The 19,062-nt window shown below is 40.1% G+C and overlaps 1 protein-coding gene across 5 annotated transcripts in view; it reads right to left on the bottom strand.

Annotated features, from left to right (window-relative positions):
* vps13b (vacuolar protein sorting 13 homolog B) overlaps positions 1 to 19,062 on the bottom strand; it is a 266,755-nt gene that overhangs the window by 92,549 nt on the left and 155,144 nt on the right. For all 5 annotated transcript variants that reach the window (XR_013627420.1, XM_058053559.2, XM_058053556.2 and 2 more), the window contains 3 exons: positions 13,575 to 13,778; positions 10,137 to 10,263; positions 9,456 to 9,599 (listed from right to left, as the gene is read on the bottom strand). Coding sequence is in view for 4 of the 5 variants with exons in the window: in XM_058053559.2 (XP_057909542.2) it covers positions 9,456 to 9,599; positions 10,137 to 10,263; positions 13,575 to 13,778 (475 nt within the window). In the remaining variant the exon portion in view is untranslated. The remainder of the gene's footprint in view (positions 1 to 9,455; positions 9,600 to 10,136; positions 10,264 to 13,574; positions 13,779 to 19,062) is intronic.

The following is a 19,062-nucleotide window of genomic DNA, read 5'->3' on the forward strand; positions in this document are numbered from 1 at the left end:
TTATTTCAGTCTGGATATGTTCCCAGATCCGAGAGAAAAAAAACTGCTTAGATGTGCTTCATGTTAGTTTTTCAAAGGACACTTATGTAAGACCCCCACTGTCCCCTCATCTACAACAGTGGAGAGCTCCCCCCCTATGGGGAATAGATAGACCACAAAGTAAAAGCAAAAATAGAAAACAAAACATGAGTTTCAGATAGCATGATATCCTGGCTGAACTGAACCGACAGGCAAAGTTCAAGCAGAGAGAAACGACTTTCAGGTATCTTCAATCTGTGATTCTCGTTGGGTCTTTGTCAAAAAAAAGTATAATGACATAATGTCTGTTCAATTGAGATACAGAAGATATGGACTTTGATGGATTTGTGGGAGACGATGAATATGATGAGTGTATTGTTAAAAAGAATAAAGTTCAACTAAACATTAGAATGCACCTTATAATAAGGTGTGCATTATGTATGTGTTAAGTTCGGACATACGTATATACAAACAACCATTCACACTCACATTCATACCTATGGACAATTTGGAGTCGCTAATTAACCTAGCATGTTTTTGGAATGTGGGAGTAAACCGGAGTACCCGGAGAAAACCCACAAAAACTCCACACAGAGATGGCCGAGGGTGGAATTGAACTGGGGTCTCCGAGCTGTGAGGCCTGTGCGCTAACCACTCGTCCACCGTGCAGCCATCAATGGCTATTCATCATGTGTCATTTACTGTGAATGCTTACATGCACTTTTCAACAGTAAAAGCTTGATTTTGCTATTTTCTGCTTGGGTTTTCACTTCCAAAGACTGTAAAAAAAAGTAAAATCTTACTTATTTGCTTGAGAATTTCAACAAATTATATGAGCAGATATTTTGAAGCACATGGATGCTGCGGTAAAATATCTAAACCCGGTACAGCAGGACTTTTTCATGGATTGTGAATCCAATAATTATAAGAAGGGTTCCTATATTTAAGCGAGCCTAACCAAATACATTGGTACAATCAAATTCAATCATATCCACATGCAAATCCACAAAAAGCTTGACTCCATAATCCAAGGAGAACTCAATACCCCCCCCCCCCCCCTGTTTGTGTAGGTAATATCTTGCTTTTACAGGTGAGGAAGAAATCCTTTTCCTTTTTTCACCCCCTTAAAAAAAGAAAACGTCTACCATGATACGTGTACATATGTGTCTGCACCAGTTGCCCCGGTGTGCCCTGCTTTACTGGTCCCCTGGGTTTCTGACCCCGTTTCCTTTGCAGTCAGACACAGAGGGCACACCCCTGACTCTGTTCACCTGAGTCGACACCCGATCTCATAGTTGACCGCAGGGGCCCGATGTCTGTCCTAAAAGACGCTGTTTGTCTCCTTGCTCCAACAGAATTCCAACCTTCATGATTTAATCTGGAGTTTTCACGCCAATTTTGCCAAAACCGATGGAAGTGGAGAGCGAATTCAGCTGCTACTGATCTCGAATAGATTGAGTTTCTAAGGGACCAATTTAAGCCACATTTATGCTTTGAGAAGCCGGTGAGTTTGGGGTGCAGAGACCGAACCGGCAAGGTGACTTGTTATTACTGCCTGTCAATTAGCAGTTGATTCAAACAGGAGGGTCAGTGACAGATGAAAAAAAAAAAAGCGGAAAAATATTTAGTTTCATAACAAAAGAAGGGCAGCGAGATGAACCCTGGTTAAGAAACTGTGTAAAGACGGAATGAGACAACAGCACTTACTAAACAGATGCGAGCTGCCAAAATGGAAAAGGAGATGGCTGTATAGGGAGGATTATTTATTATTGTACTCAGGAGCAACAGGGCAAATGAAAATAGAGCTAAGCAGGATGGGAAAAGGGATCTCGCCCTCAGAGAGCATTAATGGCAAGTTTGACTGGTTAAGAGCACACCTCTGAGGAACGTCAGCTCCCATATTTACAGAAAAAAGTCAAAACAAACATCAGATTCAGCTTTCCTTTTACTTGTTTTCTGCCGCATTCTCAATCTCTCCGCGCTCGAGCTTCCTGCACTCGTACGTTTTCATTATTTGTGTTGGCCGTACAAAGCTGCCGTGACACATCACTGTCTTGGATATTTTACCTCTCGGAGACAATATGAAACACTCATCACAAGGTGCGGCAGTCCGTGAGACAGCTCACTCGTACAGAAACATACTGGCCAGAGACAAGGATCCAGATTCCGATGTGCTTCTGATATTTAGCTGACATTAGCCACGTATACATGGACCCAAATATTCCAATTCCATTCGGGTTATTTGCTCAAACGGAAAGAATCTAACCTTTGTATACACCTCATTCCGAAAGAAAAGTGCCAATCCGAATGAATATATAATCGGATTCACAGATGTGACTTTCTGCTCAATCGGAAAGTTGTCAGCCTGCGTTCTTCTTCGTGGTGTTTTTCTTCTTCTGTTGTTCATTGGCGTTTGGTCAGCAGCTTTCGTGTGCATTAGCGTCATCTGTGGAACAGAATCTAAACCCTTCTATACGCCATTCACAAGTCCAGTTTTATTAAAAAAGAAAATACATATCTATATAAAACATGTGTCGAGCTTAGTTCGAGACGTTCTTCGATTTAAAAAAATGGAGGCGAGCAATCGGCACTGGAATGCTGCGGAAAGTTTGTTTTTGATTCAAACTAAATTTCAAGACTGGACGAACGAAAAACTGTCACGAAAAAACTCGATGTTGGTGTTTACGCCTGACTGCGCATGCCCCATTGACTATTCTGGTTGATTATATCGCCGCATGTAGACACGGGATTGGAATATTCCTTTCCATGGATACCATTGCTTTCGGAACGGTCATTCAGAAAGATTCCATTCGGAAAGAGAAAAACTCCTAATGTAAACGTGGCTATTATGACATTCATTCATTTTCTACTGCTTATCCTCCTGAGGGTCATGGGGGTGCTGGAGCCTATCCCAGCTGTCTTCGGGCGAGAGGCGGGGTACACCCTGGACTGGTGGCCAGCCAATCACAGGGCACATATAGACAAACAACCATTCACACTCACATTCATACCTATGGACAATTTGGAGTCGTTAATTAACCTAGCATGTTTGACAAGACAGAGAAATTGATAGTTTAAGAAGAAATGGGCTTCCAAAGTTTGACAGTGTAATATTTTCTAGTGGTACATTCAAGGACAGAGAAAAAAACGTCCTTGTCATATACTGCAGACACAATGGACACCCTACATCTGGATGTGTTTTTTTTTTTTTGTCAAAAACAACATAATAATACTTTCAAACATGACACAACAATAAAAGCCCTCTTCTCTGTTCAAACATGCTATTTATGTGTGGTTGTGTGGATGATGTGCATAGAAAAGAAGCCTCAGAGAAGCACTGGCTCCTCCGTACAAAGAAGTCAAACTATTGCTCAAAGCCACTGACAAACCAAAGCAGCTACCGACCAATGTGTTCGTGTCTACTGTAAATCCAGTTCTCACCGCAGTTCGTGTTGGCTGGCAATGCGCTCTGCTTTATAATTAAGTGCGGTAATAGTGCAGCTTTGCGTGAGTAGAGCCTGTGCACAAACACTTTTAAACACAGTCACGCACACAGATTTAGCACAAAATCCTCCTGCATACAATCTCAGCTGCTTAGCTCACAAAAACTGTGTCGATTTCAGTACAGAACATACAATGACAGGATATTAAATATATAAGTCAATGACAAAAATGGACGCAAGTTACATATGGCAATCCGAAGATGTTTTTACCGAACCTTGCTGTGTGGACCAAACCATACGCGAGTGTTGAAGGAAGTCTAAAGACCCGTTTCCCATGCGTGTAATCATCCCAGGATGAGGTGGAGGATGAAGCTGTGTGGGACTTCCCCTGCACCAGAGGGTATTTTCCCCCTTCCACTGTGGTACGAGCACATGGCTGACCTCGGCTGCGTCCTGGTTTGAGCAAAACCTCAAAAGGAACAAGCTCCAATCCTTATCTGAACTAGTATCTGACACACTCAATCGTTTGGCAACTTTCAACAAGTGTCAGGGAATGGAGATGATGCAAAGATTTTGGTGGGTGTCAGTTGATGGACAAGTGATGGAAATGTGGAGATGGATACTCAACTGACTTCTGCACGAATGACATACAATACAGGAAATGCATCAAATATGAAATGTATCATTGGAAAACTAGAATTCTCAATTTACATATACACCCCACATACATACTACCGTATTTTCCAGACTATAAGTCACACTTTTTTTCATAGGTTGGCTGTTCCTGCGACTTATACTCCAGAGCGACTTATGTTACATAAACACTGGATACCTTTTCTGTTTATGTTTATTTTTCGTGTAGCTGAATAACCATTGTGTTAGCATATCTTACATCTATTCAATGTAATGTCTGTTTTGGTCAAGTAGTTTGTAAAATAAATTACTTATACTCCAGTGCAACTAATGTGTGTTTTTTTCCACCTAATCATCCATTTTTGGCCTTGTGCGACTTATACTCCAGTGCGACTTATGTATGTTTTTTTCTACCTAATTATGCATTATTGGCCTTGTGCGACTTATACTCCAGTGCGACTTATGTATGTTTTTTTCTACCTAATTATGCATTTTTGGCCTTGTGCGACTTATACTCCAGTGCGACTTATGTATGTTTTTTTCTACCTAATTATGCATTTTTGGCCTTGTGCAACTTATACTCCAGTGCAACTTATGTATGTTTTTTTTCTACCTAATTATGCATTTTTGGCCTTGTGCGACTTATACTCCAGTGCGACTTATGTATGTTTTTTTCTACCTAATTATGCATTTTTGGCCCGTGTGACTTATACTCCAGTGCAACTTATGTATGTTTTTTTTCTACCTAATTATGCATTTTTGGCCTTGTGCAACTTATACTCCAGAGCTACTTATGTATGTTTTTTTCTACCCAATTATGCATTTTTGGCCTTGTGCGACTTATAGTCCAGTGTGACTTATGTATGTTTTTTTTCTACCTAATTATGGCCTTGTGCGACTTATACTCCAGAGCTACTTATGCATGTTTTTTTCTACCTAATTATGCATTTTTGGCCTTGTGCGACTTATACTCCAGAGCAACTTATATATGTTTTTTTCTACCTAATTATGGCCTTGTGCGACATATACTCCAGAGCGACTTATGTATGTTTTTTTCAAACCTAATTATGCATTTTTGGCCTTGTGCGACTTATAGTCCAATGTGACTTATGGATGTTTTTTTCTACCTAATTATGGCCTTGTGCGACTTATACTCCAGAGCTACTTATGCATGTTTTTTTCTACCTAATTATGAATTTTTGGCCTTGTGCGACTTATACTCCAGAGCAACTTATATATGTTTTTTTCTACCTAATTATGGCCTTGTGCGACATATACTCCAGAGCGACTTATGTATGTTTTTTTCAAACCTAATTATGTATTTTTGGCCTTGTGCGACTTATACTCCAGAGCGACTTATGTATGTTTTTATCTTCCTAATTATGCATTTTCAGCCTTGTGTGACTTATACTCCAGGGCGACTTATGTATGTTTTTTTTCTTCCTAATTATGCATTTTTAGCCTTGTGCGACTTATATTCCGGAGCGACTTATAGTCGTAAATACGGTAATTAGTGGAGTCAATGGATGTTTGGATATTCTGTACGTCCTTCATGCGTGTCAAAATCGTATTCCTTCATGGTCTCCACAACTATGCTCTCCACGAACAAACAAACACACACGATGATTTGGGGAACGCCAAACATCACACATCTGGTTGTGACCTAGATTTTAGCGTTGTCGTGCTGCCGCTAAAGGACATGTGTGTGCGGCTTTAGCTTGTTCTTCCTGTTTGTATATGTGGGTTTCTCTGGATATTTTGGCTTCCTCCTACATCCCAATACATGCATGGTAGCTTAACTGGAAACTGTGAGTGTGAATGGTTGCTGGTTTATTTGTCTCCTGTGATTCACTGGTGACTCTCCTACAAACATGTTGAATTATCCAAGTGTACAGTACCGTGTGATGTTCCTTAACCATAACCAAAGTCAACCCGGGATAGGCTCCAGCTCACTCTAATGTGGATGAGCAGTATACAAATTTAACAGATGGCTGGATTACGCCGGTGTGCCAAATATGTCCCCCTGAACTTGTCTCAGTAGTATAAACAGCATCATAGAAGATCAGACACACCAAATATATACATGCACGCGTCAGCAACACTATAGTACTGGTCCCCGAGTAGCAGACTGTAGGCAGTTCCCGTGTAAGCACGCAGAGAATGTTCGGACTACGTGAATGGATTTGCATGTGTGTGCGAGTGAGGACAGACATTTCTGTGTTGTTACACTGCCAAAGTCCAAGAAGCTTCTCTGTCATCTATTCATAGCTGCTTCACTGAATCATCTCCTGCTGCTGAAAGCTGCCTGATCTTAACCCAGCTTCACTTCATCTTGATTAACATCAAGCAGCTAATGGGGCCATTCCTCGAGGAACAACAATGTAGACGGTGTAAGAATGATCCGCCCGACAGTTAATGAGTTCGTCTGAGGCCAATGAAGTGCATGTATAAAAGTCTGGCCGATTTATGTAACTACTTAAAATATATAGGCGGCTTCATTGAAGTTAATGGACACATGAGTTGCGTTGGATATTAGGACGTCTCAGCATTAGCTACGGTTCATCATACTTTGTTTTAGTCCCTAATGTAAGAGGTTATGTTGACAGCTATGGGTCATTCTTTTATTAAGAAAAAAAACTGTTGACAAATGACTACATTGCACAGATTATGAGAAAAAATCACAGTCTATGACAATATATGATTTTTTTCAAATGAACTCAATGAATAAGAAGGAATGAAGTACCACACGAGGTGCACACACAACAAATCCATTAACCGAGACAATAAAACACAGCTTTAAGGGGGTGATGGGAACTGTTCGAGATCAGTTCGCAGGATTGGGGAATCTGTTAAAAAAAGTGTTTAAACTGCTGACGGAGCAGAGATGCTTTTTAGGCTTTCCTCAAATGAAAGGCGCTGTTCTTAATTGAATGTTAATAAGATCATGTGAACAGGATGTATACACTAGGAACGGGAAAAACTTGTCAAATACTACATATAAAAACCCACACTTCCAAACACAATGTCTTACAGTCGGGAATTTGATCCGCACGGCTCGTTTAAAATGATATGCATCTCTTTTGTTCTATTCAGAAAACATCAAAAACATTCTTCTGGCAAATTCCAACAGCAAACAATGTCAGAGCATATACTACCGATACCATTGTTTGCATTAGCATCGGGTGGACAGATTTTTGGCAGAGCGAGAGTGGGAGTGAGAAGACACAGCCTTTGATTTGCTGTGATGAAACACGCCACTAGAGGGCCCCGCAGTTTGCACAAAGGGCTTCTGTTGACTGACCACCATGTTGGAGCAATACAGGGCCTGAGCCAAGCACCCCCACAGAGGTCGGTCAAGGAAAGACCAACACCACTGAGAAGGATGAAGGTACAGTTAGTTTAACCAAATAAATGACTATTTATTGTAATTAACTGCTCTACAGCTGTACGGAGTTTAAAAAAAAATTGCGTTTACATGACAAAAGAAACACATGCATTGGCATCGAGTTGCAGAACACTGGAAAAAAAAAACAGGAATGGCAGTAGTAGACCTGCTACAGTCGTTCCCATCTTAACTTGAACCTGGAGGAAGCTTCTTGCAGCCATTAGCTGCTCTGGTTCTACCATATCTTACTTATTGTGTGGAAATATGGAGTAATAACTATAAAAGCAATCTTCACTCGCTAAATGTACTGCAAAAAAGGCCAGTGAGGATAATTCATAATGCCGCCTACAGAGAACATACTAACTCCTTATTTCTAAAATCACAAATACTTCAACTTGCTGATATAGTTCATCTTCAAACAGCTGAAATAATGCATAAGGCTAAAAATAACCAATTATCTAACAATGTCATCCAGTACTTCTCTACAAGAGAGGAGAAATATGATCTCAGGGAAGAACTACATTTGAAACACTTATATTATGTCATTGTATGGTCATATCACCTTGTACTTCGATATGTGACAAAAAAAAAAGAACTATATTAGGAAAGCAGGAAGTGAACAAATGTAACAGTTACTGATTGTAAAAGTACCAGATGGAGGGGTAGGATTTAATAAGCTTTGCTTCTTCCTACTTTTTTTGGACATGTGGAAATGTGAACTGATTATGTGATGCATTCAATTGTAATCTGATGCATATTCAAATGAAATAAAACCATTACTGTTTGTCGGCAAACATCAAAACTAGAATCATTACTAATTAAATATGAGTGTATAACACATTGTCAATCCCCCCATTTTGTTACATACTATCAATATATCCATTTTTAATTGTTCCCAATAGAAACCAAAGTGACTTCAGGTATCTTTCAGTGGCTTCACGTTACTTAACTACAGAGAAGTACAGGTGGAAAGGGGAATTACTCTGTCCACTCGCTTCTTTTAATTTACTGCCTCATCTGCTGTCTTCCCTTGTCCATTCCTCTCTGCTGTGACTCCCATCCTCACCACAGCTGGTAAATATTTTTATATTGTGTTCCATTAGCAAGTTTTATTGAGCAGTCAGACGGGGCAAATGGCGCCTGGGAGCTCCCTGTCCTGTAAACAATAGGAAAGGCCCTGAAAGCTGCAGCTGAGCACGCTGCAGTAAACTAGGCACATTAGAGAACCACTGTGCGCTGAGTAAATATTTAAATGTGTAGGATCCTCCCCGGCGGAGGCGCTAGTTAAGGGGCACTATAGAGTATACAGAAAAAAAGCAGGACAGGGTTTTGAAGTCAAACGTCCAGAAAGCAATGGAGGCATACATCAGGTCAAGTTACCGAAAGGAGGTGATTATGCTCGGCTTCAGAATGTCATAGCACATGATGGAATTCATGTTTTCCCTCATTGAACCACAGTTCCTCAGTGCTGGCAGCATTCATGCAACCCCAGACCATGACACTAACACCATATTGTGGTGCTTTACATATGTTGCCAGCTCATTCATTCATTCATTCATTCTCTACCGCTTATCCTCACGAAGGTTGCAGGGGTGCTGGAGCCTATCCCAGCTGTCTTCGGATGAGAGGCGGGGTACCATACCTATGGACAATTTGTCGCCAATTAACCTAGCATGTTTTTGGAATGTGGGAGAAAACTGGAGTACCTGGAGAAAACCCACGCATGCACGGGGAGAACACGCAAACTCCTCACAGAGATGGCCGAGGGTGGAATTGAACCCTGGTCTCCTAGCTGCGTGCTAACCACTCGACCGCCGTGCCGCCTCCAGCTCATTCAGTGGATAATAAATCTATACCACTATCCAATCTGTACAGTGATTACTCTGAAGTATATCCCGGTTTCATGTCTATAGTATTGTCCCTTGAGAAGATACACTGTATTAAAATGGGAAAACGTTCTCATTACTAATGTGTACCTCAACGCCTTGCCCAGGAGTGTCCATGGCCACCATATTGTCTTTCAGAAGCTGATGAAGGAGGTGCACCTGAGCGATGCTCAGGTAGAAATCCAGACTGCTGGTCACATTAACTTCCAGAGAGTGACCACACACCACCAAGTCCTGGAGAGGAAATCAAAAATGGGATAAATAAAAAAAATATATATATAAAATAATAATTTTGAATTTAGAAATTATAATTTATAATAATTAATAATTATTATAAATAATAATTTTAATAATAATTTATAATTATAAAAATATAAATACATATTAAGCGTCTGAGTATTTTGAAAAGCACTATACAAATAAAATGTATTTTTATAATGTACACTATGGGACCTAAACTGTACATAGAGTATCCTATTCTGTAGGTGTGTACGGCCACGTCATCGTACTGTTGTGGAGGGGCGTGCTGGCGTAGAAGGAGTAGGCATCAAAGTGGCAGGAAGCTGGAACAAGCTGTGCCAGAAAATATCAGCTGTATAAGCAGAGGGTGACCTCTGTGTCAAAATCCTCCATTACATTACGACTTACTGTATGCTAACAGGCATAGGTTAACGTGTCAGGAACTGGTCAAAAGACAAACAGTACAATTCTACAGTATAGATAATTTAATTTCTAATTTGATGTATGACTCAGAATAATCAGAGCACTGACCTCTGCTTGTCCAGCATCAGGGGACAGATTCTTGCTGAAGATGATAGCGGGGGCAGCAGTTATGCGGACCGAGAAGTCGGTCACAATGGGTGTCAGAATGGCCCGCCGGTCCTGGTGTCTCCTTATACTAAAGAAATACATATAACAATGTTAAATAATAACACACATATATTAGGCTTTGTGGTGCCAGTTCATGCCAAAGCTTATGTGATTGGCACGTAGTGGCTCGCTTTGGCGCCGAATTAATGTTCGCTCGGCATGTTGCCGCTATTCGGTGCCACAGCGAGCAACTACGCGTCAATCACATAATCTTTGGCGTGAAATGGCACCAGCCGGCGCCGGCCCAGTGGACTCCTAGCATCATCGGCGCAACTTGGCTCGCGCCATTACATTCCAGTGGATTCCAATAGGTGGATTGTTTGCGATATTTGGTTCCACTTGGTGGATAAAGATTTTAAACATTTTGAAATTTTCTTGCCGCCAAACTCAATTTTTGCCGCAGTTACGGGCCACCACGAGCCAGTTGGGAGGCAGTTTGAGCCACTGCACGCCATTCGGGCACCTTATTGGTGACACTAGGCGCCACAGTGGACCTTTAGGAATGAAAATAAAAAAAAAAAAATTTCATTGCAGGCGGCACGGCGGTCTAGTGGTTAGCGCGCAGACCTCACAGCTAGGAGACCAGGGTTCAATTCCCATCCTCGGCCATCTCTGTGTGGAGTTTGCATGTTCTCCTCGTGCATGCGTGGGTTTTCTCCGGGTACTCCGGTTTCCTCCCACAAATTGTCCATAGGTGTGAGTGTGAATGGTTGTTTGTCTATATGTGCCCTGTGATTGGCTGGCGACCAGTCCAGGGTGTACCCCTGAATATGAATGAATATGAATGAATGAATGAATTTCATTGCAAAGCTACTGGCACTGAAATAAAATACATCATCATTCAATGCAATCTTTTAGTGACAATGTTAGAAAAGCATTGATTTAACAATATATTTATAATTTTGGTTATACATTGAAGGGTGCACAAAGTCAGCTGGGATAGGCTCCGCTAGTGAGGAGAAGCGCCATAGAAAATGGAAAGATGGTTGGGTTGCAAATTTATGACCATTTTTATGCAGTTTCATTTGTACTGTAATTGTAAAAAAATATATTTTTCAAACAATTTCTTATAGTTTTGGGTTTAAAAGTAAAAGTTGACAACCAGAGACACATTTCATACGCTTGCATTTTCATATCCTTAATAATTGAGCTCACCATTGATTTATTTTTCTTGGTGTAGCTGTACTTGTGAAATACTTCCATAAATAAGACATTTTAGCTGGAAGCTAGAATAGGCGCAGAGACGCAGTGAGACGTCGTTTGACAAGCCCCCAAATGGAAACCCCTCCTTAATTGTATACACAAGATCAAGCTGAAGCGTCTAACATCAGCTTTCTTCATTTCACTACAGTCAATTCCCACAATCAAGTCATATTTGTGGGAACATTTGTTAGCAGTAAAACAAATATACAAGCCCGCTTTATAAGGTGGTGTTAATTGCCACATCTGCTGCTATTAAAACACAATCATGCTGTACAATATTTATAGTTGGCTGGGATTATAAAAGGCCCTGTTTCGAAGTGGGCTGGTGTACAGTACTCAGCCAGGCCCACTATCATATTCACTCCTGCCACACAAATGTGCATTAATGCTGCCCTCAAGCTATTATTTTCCGACACATTTCTTTGAATAGAGGGTTTGAAAGAGGTTTCATTCAGAGGTGAAATGATCTATGAGGGCAATTGGTGTTGGCTAATCTCCCCTCAGACAGGGATTGAAACAATGAGTGTCTCATTGCAAGGGACAGGTGCTATCATTCACCAGAAAGGCAAAAAAGGCATGGGGCTCGGTTTACTGCTAATATTGGGGAGGCCTCTGATATCGAGCTGTGTGTGCGTCTCTGTACACTTTGGGGTGGAGGTACTGCAAACAACAATGCAGTCCTCACTTTGCGGTTCTAATTTCGCAGTTTTGTTTTTAAAAATATATCTATGGTGCATTTGTGATTGAATACGGCCTATTATTAGTAAAAAGAAAAATGCATATTTACGTACATTTTTTTTATTTATGTTTTTTTTATATATTTTTGCCTAAATTAAGTTTCGTAAGTTTTTTCAACCCAAATGTTGAATGTTGAAGCCATAGCATTTCAGTATGTGGAATCAAACTATGGAATGGATTGAGTAAGGACCTCAAACAATGCACAACGATGAGCCAATTCAAGAAACAATACAAGCAGTTGATGTTTGCTAAATACAAGGATGAAGAGTCTTGAACCAGTCATGATGTGCTATACATATCACTGTATTGACACTTACTATGGTACCCATTATGTCATTGGATGGTCATATCACCTCGTACTTCGGTACGAGGTACATTATTTAAAAAAAAAAAAAAAACTTCAACTATATTATGGAAAGCAGGAAGTGAACAAATGTAACAGTTTCTGATTGTAAAAGTACCAGATGGAGGGGTACGTTTTAACAAGCTTTGCTTCTTCCTACTTCTTTTTGACATGTGGAACTGGGAAAAGGTGCTGATGCAAGTGCACATTAGAAGAGCTCATGTTGAGTGCAGTTTTAAGCCATAAAAATGGCCACAAGAGGGTAGAAGTGCATTTGATTAGAGCTTGCATGCATCTTTCCCATGTACGGTGTTTAAGTGGTCAACAATAAGCAGGAAGTGGAAAAGTATGGAGAAATTTAGCTTCCAGAAGGTTACGCATTGAAGGGAAATTTTAATGCATTCACACACACAGTTCAGTTCCAAATGTGAAAATTGTTAATAGTTCACCATGTTAGACTTGTAAATACGGCGTTACTTCCTATCTGGATGCCGGGGTGCTAGCTCATGTGCAGAGGGCTCCTATAATGGTAAAAACCACTAGTTTTCTCTGTATATTTCATTTATAAATAAGGAAATTCACTTATCACAGTCGGGTCTGAAAATAATTAACCATGATAAATGAGGGATTATTATACATGGAAATTGGCTTCTACTTCTTATAAACCGTAAAAGTGTGAACACAAAACAGCATTACGGCTTGTAGCATATGCAAAAAAACAAAAAGCTCGACAAACTAGGAGATGGAGAGCGTTCACAGAGGCCTGACAAAGAGTCTTTCCAAGCCAGCAATACACTGGAATGAGGACAGTTCCAGTCAGTGGTCCCTGGTACTGGAATTTCCTCACAAAACCTCAGGAAGCTGAGGCCAAGGCACATCCACCACTACTTGAATTATACCCAAAAAAACTGTGGCCAGAATATGCCAGAGTCCAAAACACGAGAATACCGATATTCGTATTGGGAGTATAAGTACATATGTGCGAACACCTCTTTACAAATGATGACGGATACAAATATAAAATACTGTATATCAATACCAAGAAGAAACCTGACCTGCTGGACATGTTCCATTCCAGGGCCGGGTTCTGCGAGTTCCTCTCACTGTCCGCCAATACACCTCCTTTTATTCCCTCCTTCTCTGGTTTGAGTTGATCCCATTGTGCTGTCCCAATGTTGATGGACTGAAGGTCAACCTGGTACTGACGATCCTCCACCTCGGAGCCAGGGTCACGCAGGATACCAAGGTTCAATGCACGTCTGAAAGAAGATAAAAAAAAAATAGAATTAAATAATGTAATAATATTCCCGTGGTGTGATTGGATGGAAACATTCTCTACTTAAACACTGGAGACGGAATCTGTCGTTATGTGGTCCAGAATGTTTTTCGTTGTATTGAAAACTGAAGTACTTCTTGCAGCGTTGTGTGTTTGTAGTTTTTGATTTCCAGATAATTTTATCATCTATTATGACACCTATATATGTGTTTAATAATAATCTGTACATGTCCACTGTGCCACCAACACCAAGGGCTCTAATGTCCGAGACTGCTGGTGTACATGCTGGTTCAGACGGTTACTGGTTGCTGGTTGCATTGAAATGTGCCTGACACTCTGAAAAACCAACCTGTGAGGTTCTGTCTGCCTGTCAGCCAATTTACCACTCCGCAGGGTGCGCTTCGCCTGCGCCAGGCATAGACCAAGTAGGAGCTGGAGAGCTTTCAGTGCAACTTTGTCACGCTGTTTTGTCACACAATTGTCACTGCGCCAAGCTGAAAATGTGGACTCCTCCCCTGGTGCGCTGTCACACCCATCTCGGCGCAGTCCAGTCTACTAAATTGGCTGCGCATAGTGGTGCGCCGAACCATATTACTCTGTACAAATACAGATTAAAAACTGAACTCCTTATAGAGGAGCACAGTGTGGGAAAAGTTATTTGTATTTTTTAATTTTGTCTATGATTTTTGTGCAAGAAGACTTTCCACAGCTTTATTTGTGTCTCAAGTATTGTTGTTTTGATATAGAGTAACTGGCAAAATATTGTTACTTAGCTATTTCTGTGCCTACCGGATCATCAACCTCACCAGATCACACATTCCTAAAGTACATGACCGCCACTTCGTACATAAACTTAAATCTGGTAAGTCATAGACATACATCAGGAGTAGGCTTTGCTTACTCTGCGAAAAAAAAAACGCGATCACGACATCAACTCCAGTCAACTCCAATTGCTGTTTTTGTATCGGTGCCAAAAAAAATGATGTCACTCATTCTGCATTTGCAAGACAAGATGCGCAAGAAAGAATAATCACAACTTAGCATCTGCATATGACATCAGAGCTTTTGGTCTGTTATGATATGTTTATTTGTGCTGGTGAAATCAAATGACTACTTCAATGGAATAAATAAGGGCTTAAAATGACTACAGATGTAGGGGCAGCCCGAGTAGTTTTATTTTGGTTCAGCGATGTCAGTGCTAATTTTCATACAGCATATCCCATGCTCAGCCACACTGGAAAAGGCCTCCGTGAGTGTGTTATGTTATGACAATAAGCATCAAGTACAAAAACAACAGTGATGGGAGATCAGAAGTGTATAAGCAGACTTCGCTGGATTTGTTGACACACAAACAAGTGAAACAGATCCTTAATCAACATTTGGAACCGCATTTCTCAACAGAGTTAAATACCAATCAAACCAAGAAAGATTGGGTGGGATGTGTCAGTCAAACTCATAAAGACCTTTTGTAACACAACCTCCATGTTGTATCCATCCCAAACTCTATCTTTCACATTAAACAAACCGCGGTTACATCATATGCGTTCCAAATTATCTCTCCACTTGAGCCCATTTAGCAGAGCCTCTTAGTCATAATCAACATGAATGTCTGAAGCCAAGTATCCACATTGCTGCAGGGTCACCCCCCCAGTCACATTAATATAAATGATAAAGAAAGAAAAATCATGGTAATATTAACGGCATTTTTTAGCCATTCGCAGGAAACAGAAGAGCTTAATTTCTGACAAACTTTCAGACATTTGGAAGCTTCCATTGGGTTTAAAAATAATTGAAGCCAGATTTCTTACTGTATTGTGTGTGTCTCTGTGTGTGTGTGTTTGGGGGGTTACATATTTGATTGGTCATGTGAGGACCGCACCGCTTGGCCAAGTGAAGACACTCTCCATACTATATCCTCATATTTATTTATCATATGCACATATTGCAAGAAAAAGTTGCAAGCAGGTGGAATACACCATTCTCACAAACTTTTATGACACATCTGTGAGCCACTAGCACGTGAAGACGAAGGAAAACAACAACTAATAATCGACACCCTTTTGCAGATGAGGACGGCAAGGCGGGGGTGGCATGCACATATTACATATGTTTGCCCTTGTTCCCGAGCCAACCTTACTTAATAGCTGGAAAATACCACTGAACTATTTTTATGACGAAGCGCTGCTATTTATAAACGAATAAATAATAAGACATCAAAAGCACTGTAAACGCTGCATGTGGATTAGATTCACGGGCATTATTTCAAGAAGTTTGCGTTTTTTTTTTTTTTTTGTTGGGAGGTGGGGGCTATTTAAATTTTACAGTCATTTAAAATAATCAGGACACCCCGTGGTAGAGTATTAAGCTTCTATTCTCCAACGACTGCTGCACACAATAAAGTGAAAACATGCACTTTGACAACATTTTGTCTTATTATGTTTACTATATTGGCTAATACGAGTATAAAGGTGAACTATATGGGTGTTAATTCATGTCTAGGGGAATATAACATATTTAGATGGTTGTAAACAGGTTTTCTATGCTCTAACTCAGGGGTCTCAAACACGCGGCCCGCGGGCCAAATGTGGCCCGCAGGACACCAGTTTGAGGCCCCCGCCTTGATATGAAAGTTTAATGTTAGTGCGGCCCGCGCAAGTTTGATATGGATGCTGTATGGTATCATGTACCCAGAAAAAATTATTACGTTTGATTAATGTTCATGTTAAAGGTTAAATAACTGTTAATAGTTATCCTCCCTATCCATGTGGAAGTGGTAAGTTTTTGGCTATTTAAGTTTAAAGGAAATAACTAGAAGGCTACCGTTTAGGTCGCTAGTTCTCTAGTTTGCGAGTTAGCATGTGTCTCAAGAACCTCAGTTGCGCAATATGTTGTAAATAAAAAGAGTATAAATGTGACTATAGTCGTGTTTTGTCATGTCTACAGGGCTCTAATAATGCTTTGTTCATTTTAATCTGAAAAAAATAATTTGTCTACCCACCAACTAAACGTGGTTTCTTAAGTTTTTATTATTTGCTGTTTTATTATTATATTTATTTATTTATTACTTATTGATTTTCTTTGTTCTTGATTTGTTTTTATTCTTGATCTTATTTTGTGTAGAAAAATAAAAAGTAAGATATTTGAGAACAGTGGAATGTTTTATCAGAGCTTTTCTTGTAGAAAATTGGAACCAAAGCAAAGTTTATTAATTTTCCTGTTTTTAATATTTTTGTTTTTCTTTTTGGAAAACCTGATGCGGCCCAGTCTCACCCAGACCCTAGCTCCAGTGGCCCCCAAGTAAATTGAGTTTGAGACCCCTGCTCTAACTAAAAAAAAAACAATGAACCGTGATGAACGAGGGGTTACTGTATCAGTTTCAAAGCAAGCAAAGTGGACCGTTCAGGAGCTACGATTGTGGTGATGAGGCAAAATTATTCATCCGTTTTGTTCATGACTCATAATTAAGGAGACGTCACTACCATGTTGCAACAAAGGCAGATGGAATCATTGAATGGCATTATGGGACACAGTCATGTGAAAAAAGTCCGAAAAAAAGATTTTTTTCTCATGTGAGAGCTGCTACGATTTTTTTTTTTTTGGACGTGATTCAAACACTCCACCCAATTTGAGTATTGGCAGATTATACTTCACTTAAAAATCCACAGATACTTCATCAATGGAACATATGTATACCAATGTTCCAAATCCCATAGAATTACAAAAAAAAAAAAAAACGTTTTAAATGGTATATTAATTATACTACGCATTCCACTGTTTTCAATTCTTTGGGTCTCTGCGTGTGTTTGTCAGAACATTCATCTTGATGTGTCTTATTGGGGAGACTTCTGGGAGTACTGGTCCTTGAGGTGTTGCAGATTAGGGATCATATGTTGACATGCTGATAGAATTTAAGGAGGAACCATCTGGAAACAACACAGTATTTAGCTGATGCCATGTACGCCTATAAACAGCAAAAAAAAAACAAAAAAAACACATGCAGGCAAGCTGTGCTGCTAACATGTTGTAGCAAATTGAAGCGTAAGCTTAAAATGTAAGGAAACAATGACTTTACAATCAAATCCAGATATGGACTATATACATGCATGACCGCCGAGGAATAATTGTCAGAAAAATAAAGTTGAATACCTTGAAAATATTGCAGCAAATTATATTGTTGGACAAATCATATTGTAAATATAAGTAAAGGGGCTTGTTAAAAGTGGGATCCTGGGATGGCCTGATTACCGTGCTTTGGTTTTGAAGGCTAACTGTGGTTCAAGGTTGTAAAATAAACCACAGTGGGATCTGGTTGAGGCACAGGGCCCGATGGTTGGAGTGTGGGAGCAGTGAGCTGTGTTAAAACACTCTAACAGGGGTGACTGTATAAGGCAACACACACACACACACATTTCTTACAGCTTCCATCCAGACCCCCTTCCCAAACCCTTGTCCCAGACCAGTGGTACAGGAAGCACCAGGGTAATACCAAGCCTTGCCAGCTTCTGGATCTTGTCATTGTGAAACCCGTAACCTGAACCCACAACCCCAGACCTGTTTTTCACTCAATTTCCCCAACAATCACATGCAATACACGTCTCCTTGCACTTCTTAACTGAGGCAAGAGCATGAGCCAATGTGTGTGTATTTAAGGGAGATGAGGTCCTCTGGTTTTGCTCTCAAATAGAAAGTTCAGCATTCTTTTCTAAAGTAATGCAGCAAAGTAGATCGAAATCTGACATGTGCACACAAAGTACAGTACTTTGCTTGCCGTGGACTTAAAATACTGTACAAAATACTTCGGTACGAGGTACATTATTAAAAAAAAAAAACAAAAACCTTAAACCGTATTATGGAAAGCAGGATGTGAACAAATGTAACAGTTGCTGTTTGTAAAAGTACAAGGATGAAGAGTCTTGAACCAGTCATGATGTGCTATACATATCACTATATTGACACTTACTAGTTGGTGTACATGCTGGTTCAGACGGTTACATTAAATACTGGTTGCTGGTTGCATCGAAATGTGCCTGACACTCACACACACACATGACCATACAATGACATAATGGGTACCCCATTATGTGATTGTATGGTCATATCACCTCGTACTTCGGTATGAGGTGCATTATTAAAAAAATAAAAATAAAAATAAATAAAACGTAAACTGTATTATGGAAAGCAGGAGGTGAACAAATGTAACAGTTACTGATTGTAAAAGTACAAGGATGAAGAGTCTTGAACCAGTCATGATGTGCTATACATATCAC

The sequence above is a fragment of the Doryrhamphus excisus genome, linkage group LG5 (assembly GCF_037039965.1).
Source record: "Doryrhamphus excisus strain RoL-2023G ecotype Guam linkage group LG5, RoL_Dexc_Guam_v1.1, whole genome shotgun sequence".
NCBI lineage: Eukaryota > Metazoa > Chordata > Actinopteri > Syngnathiformes > Syngnathidae > Doryrhamphus > Doryrhamphus excisus.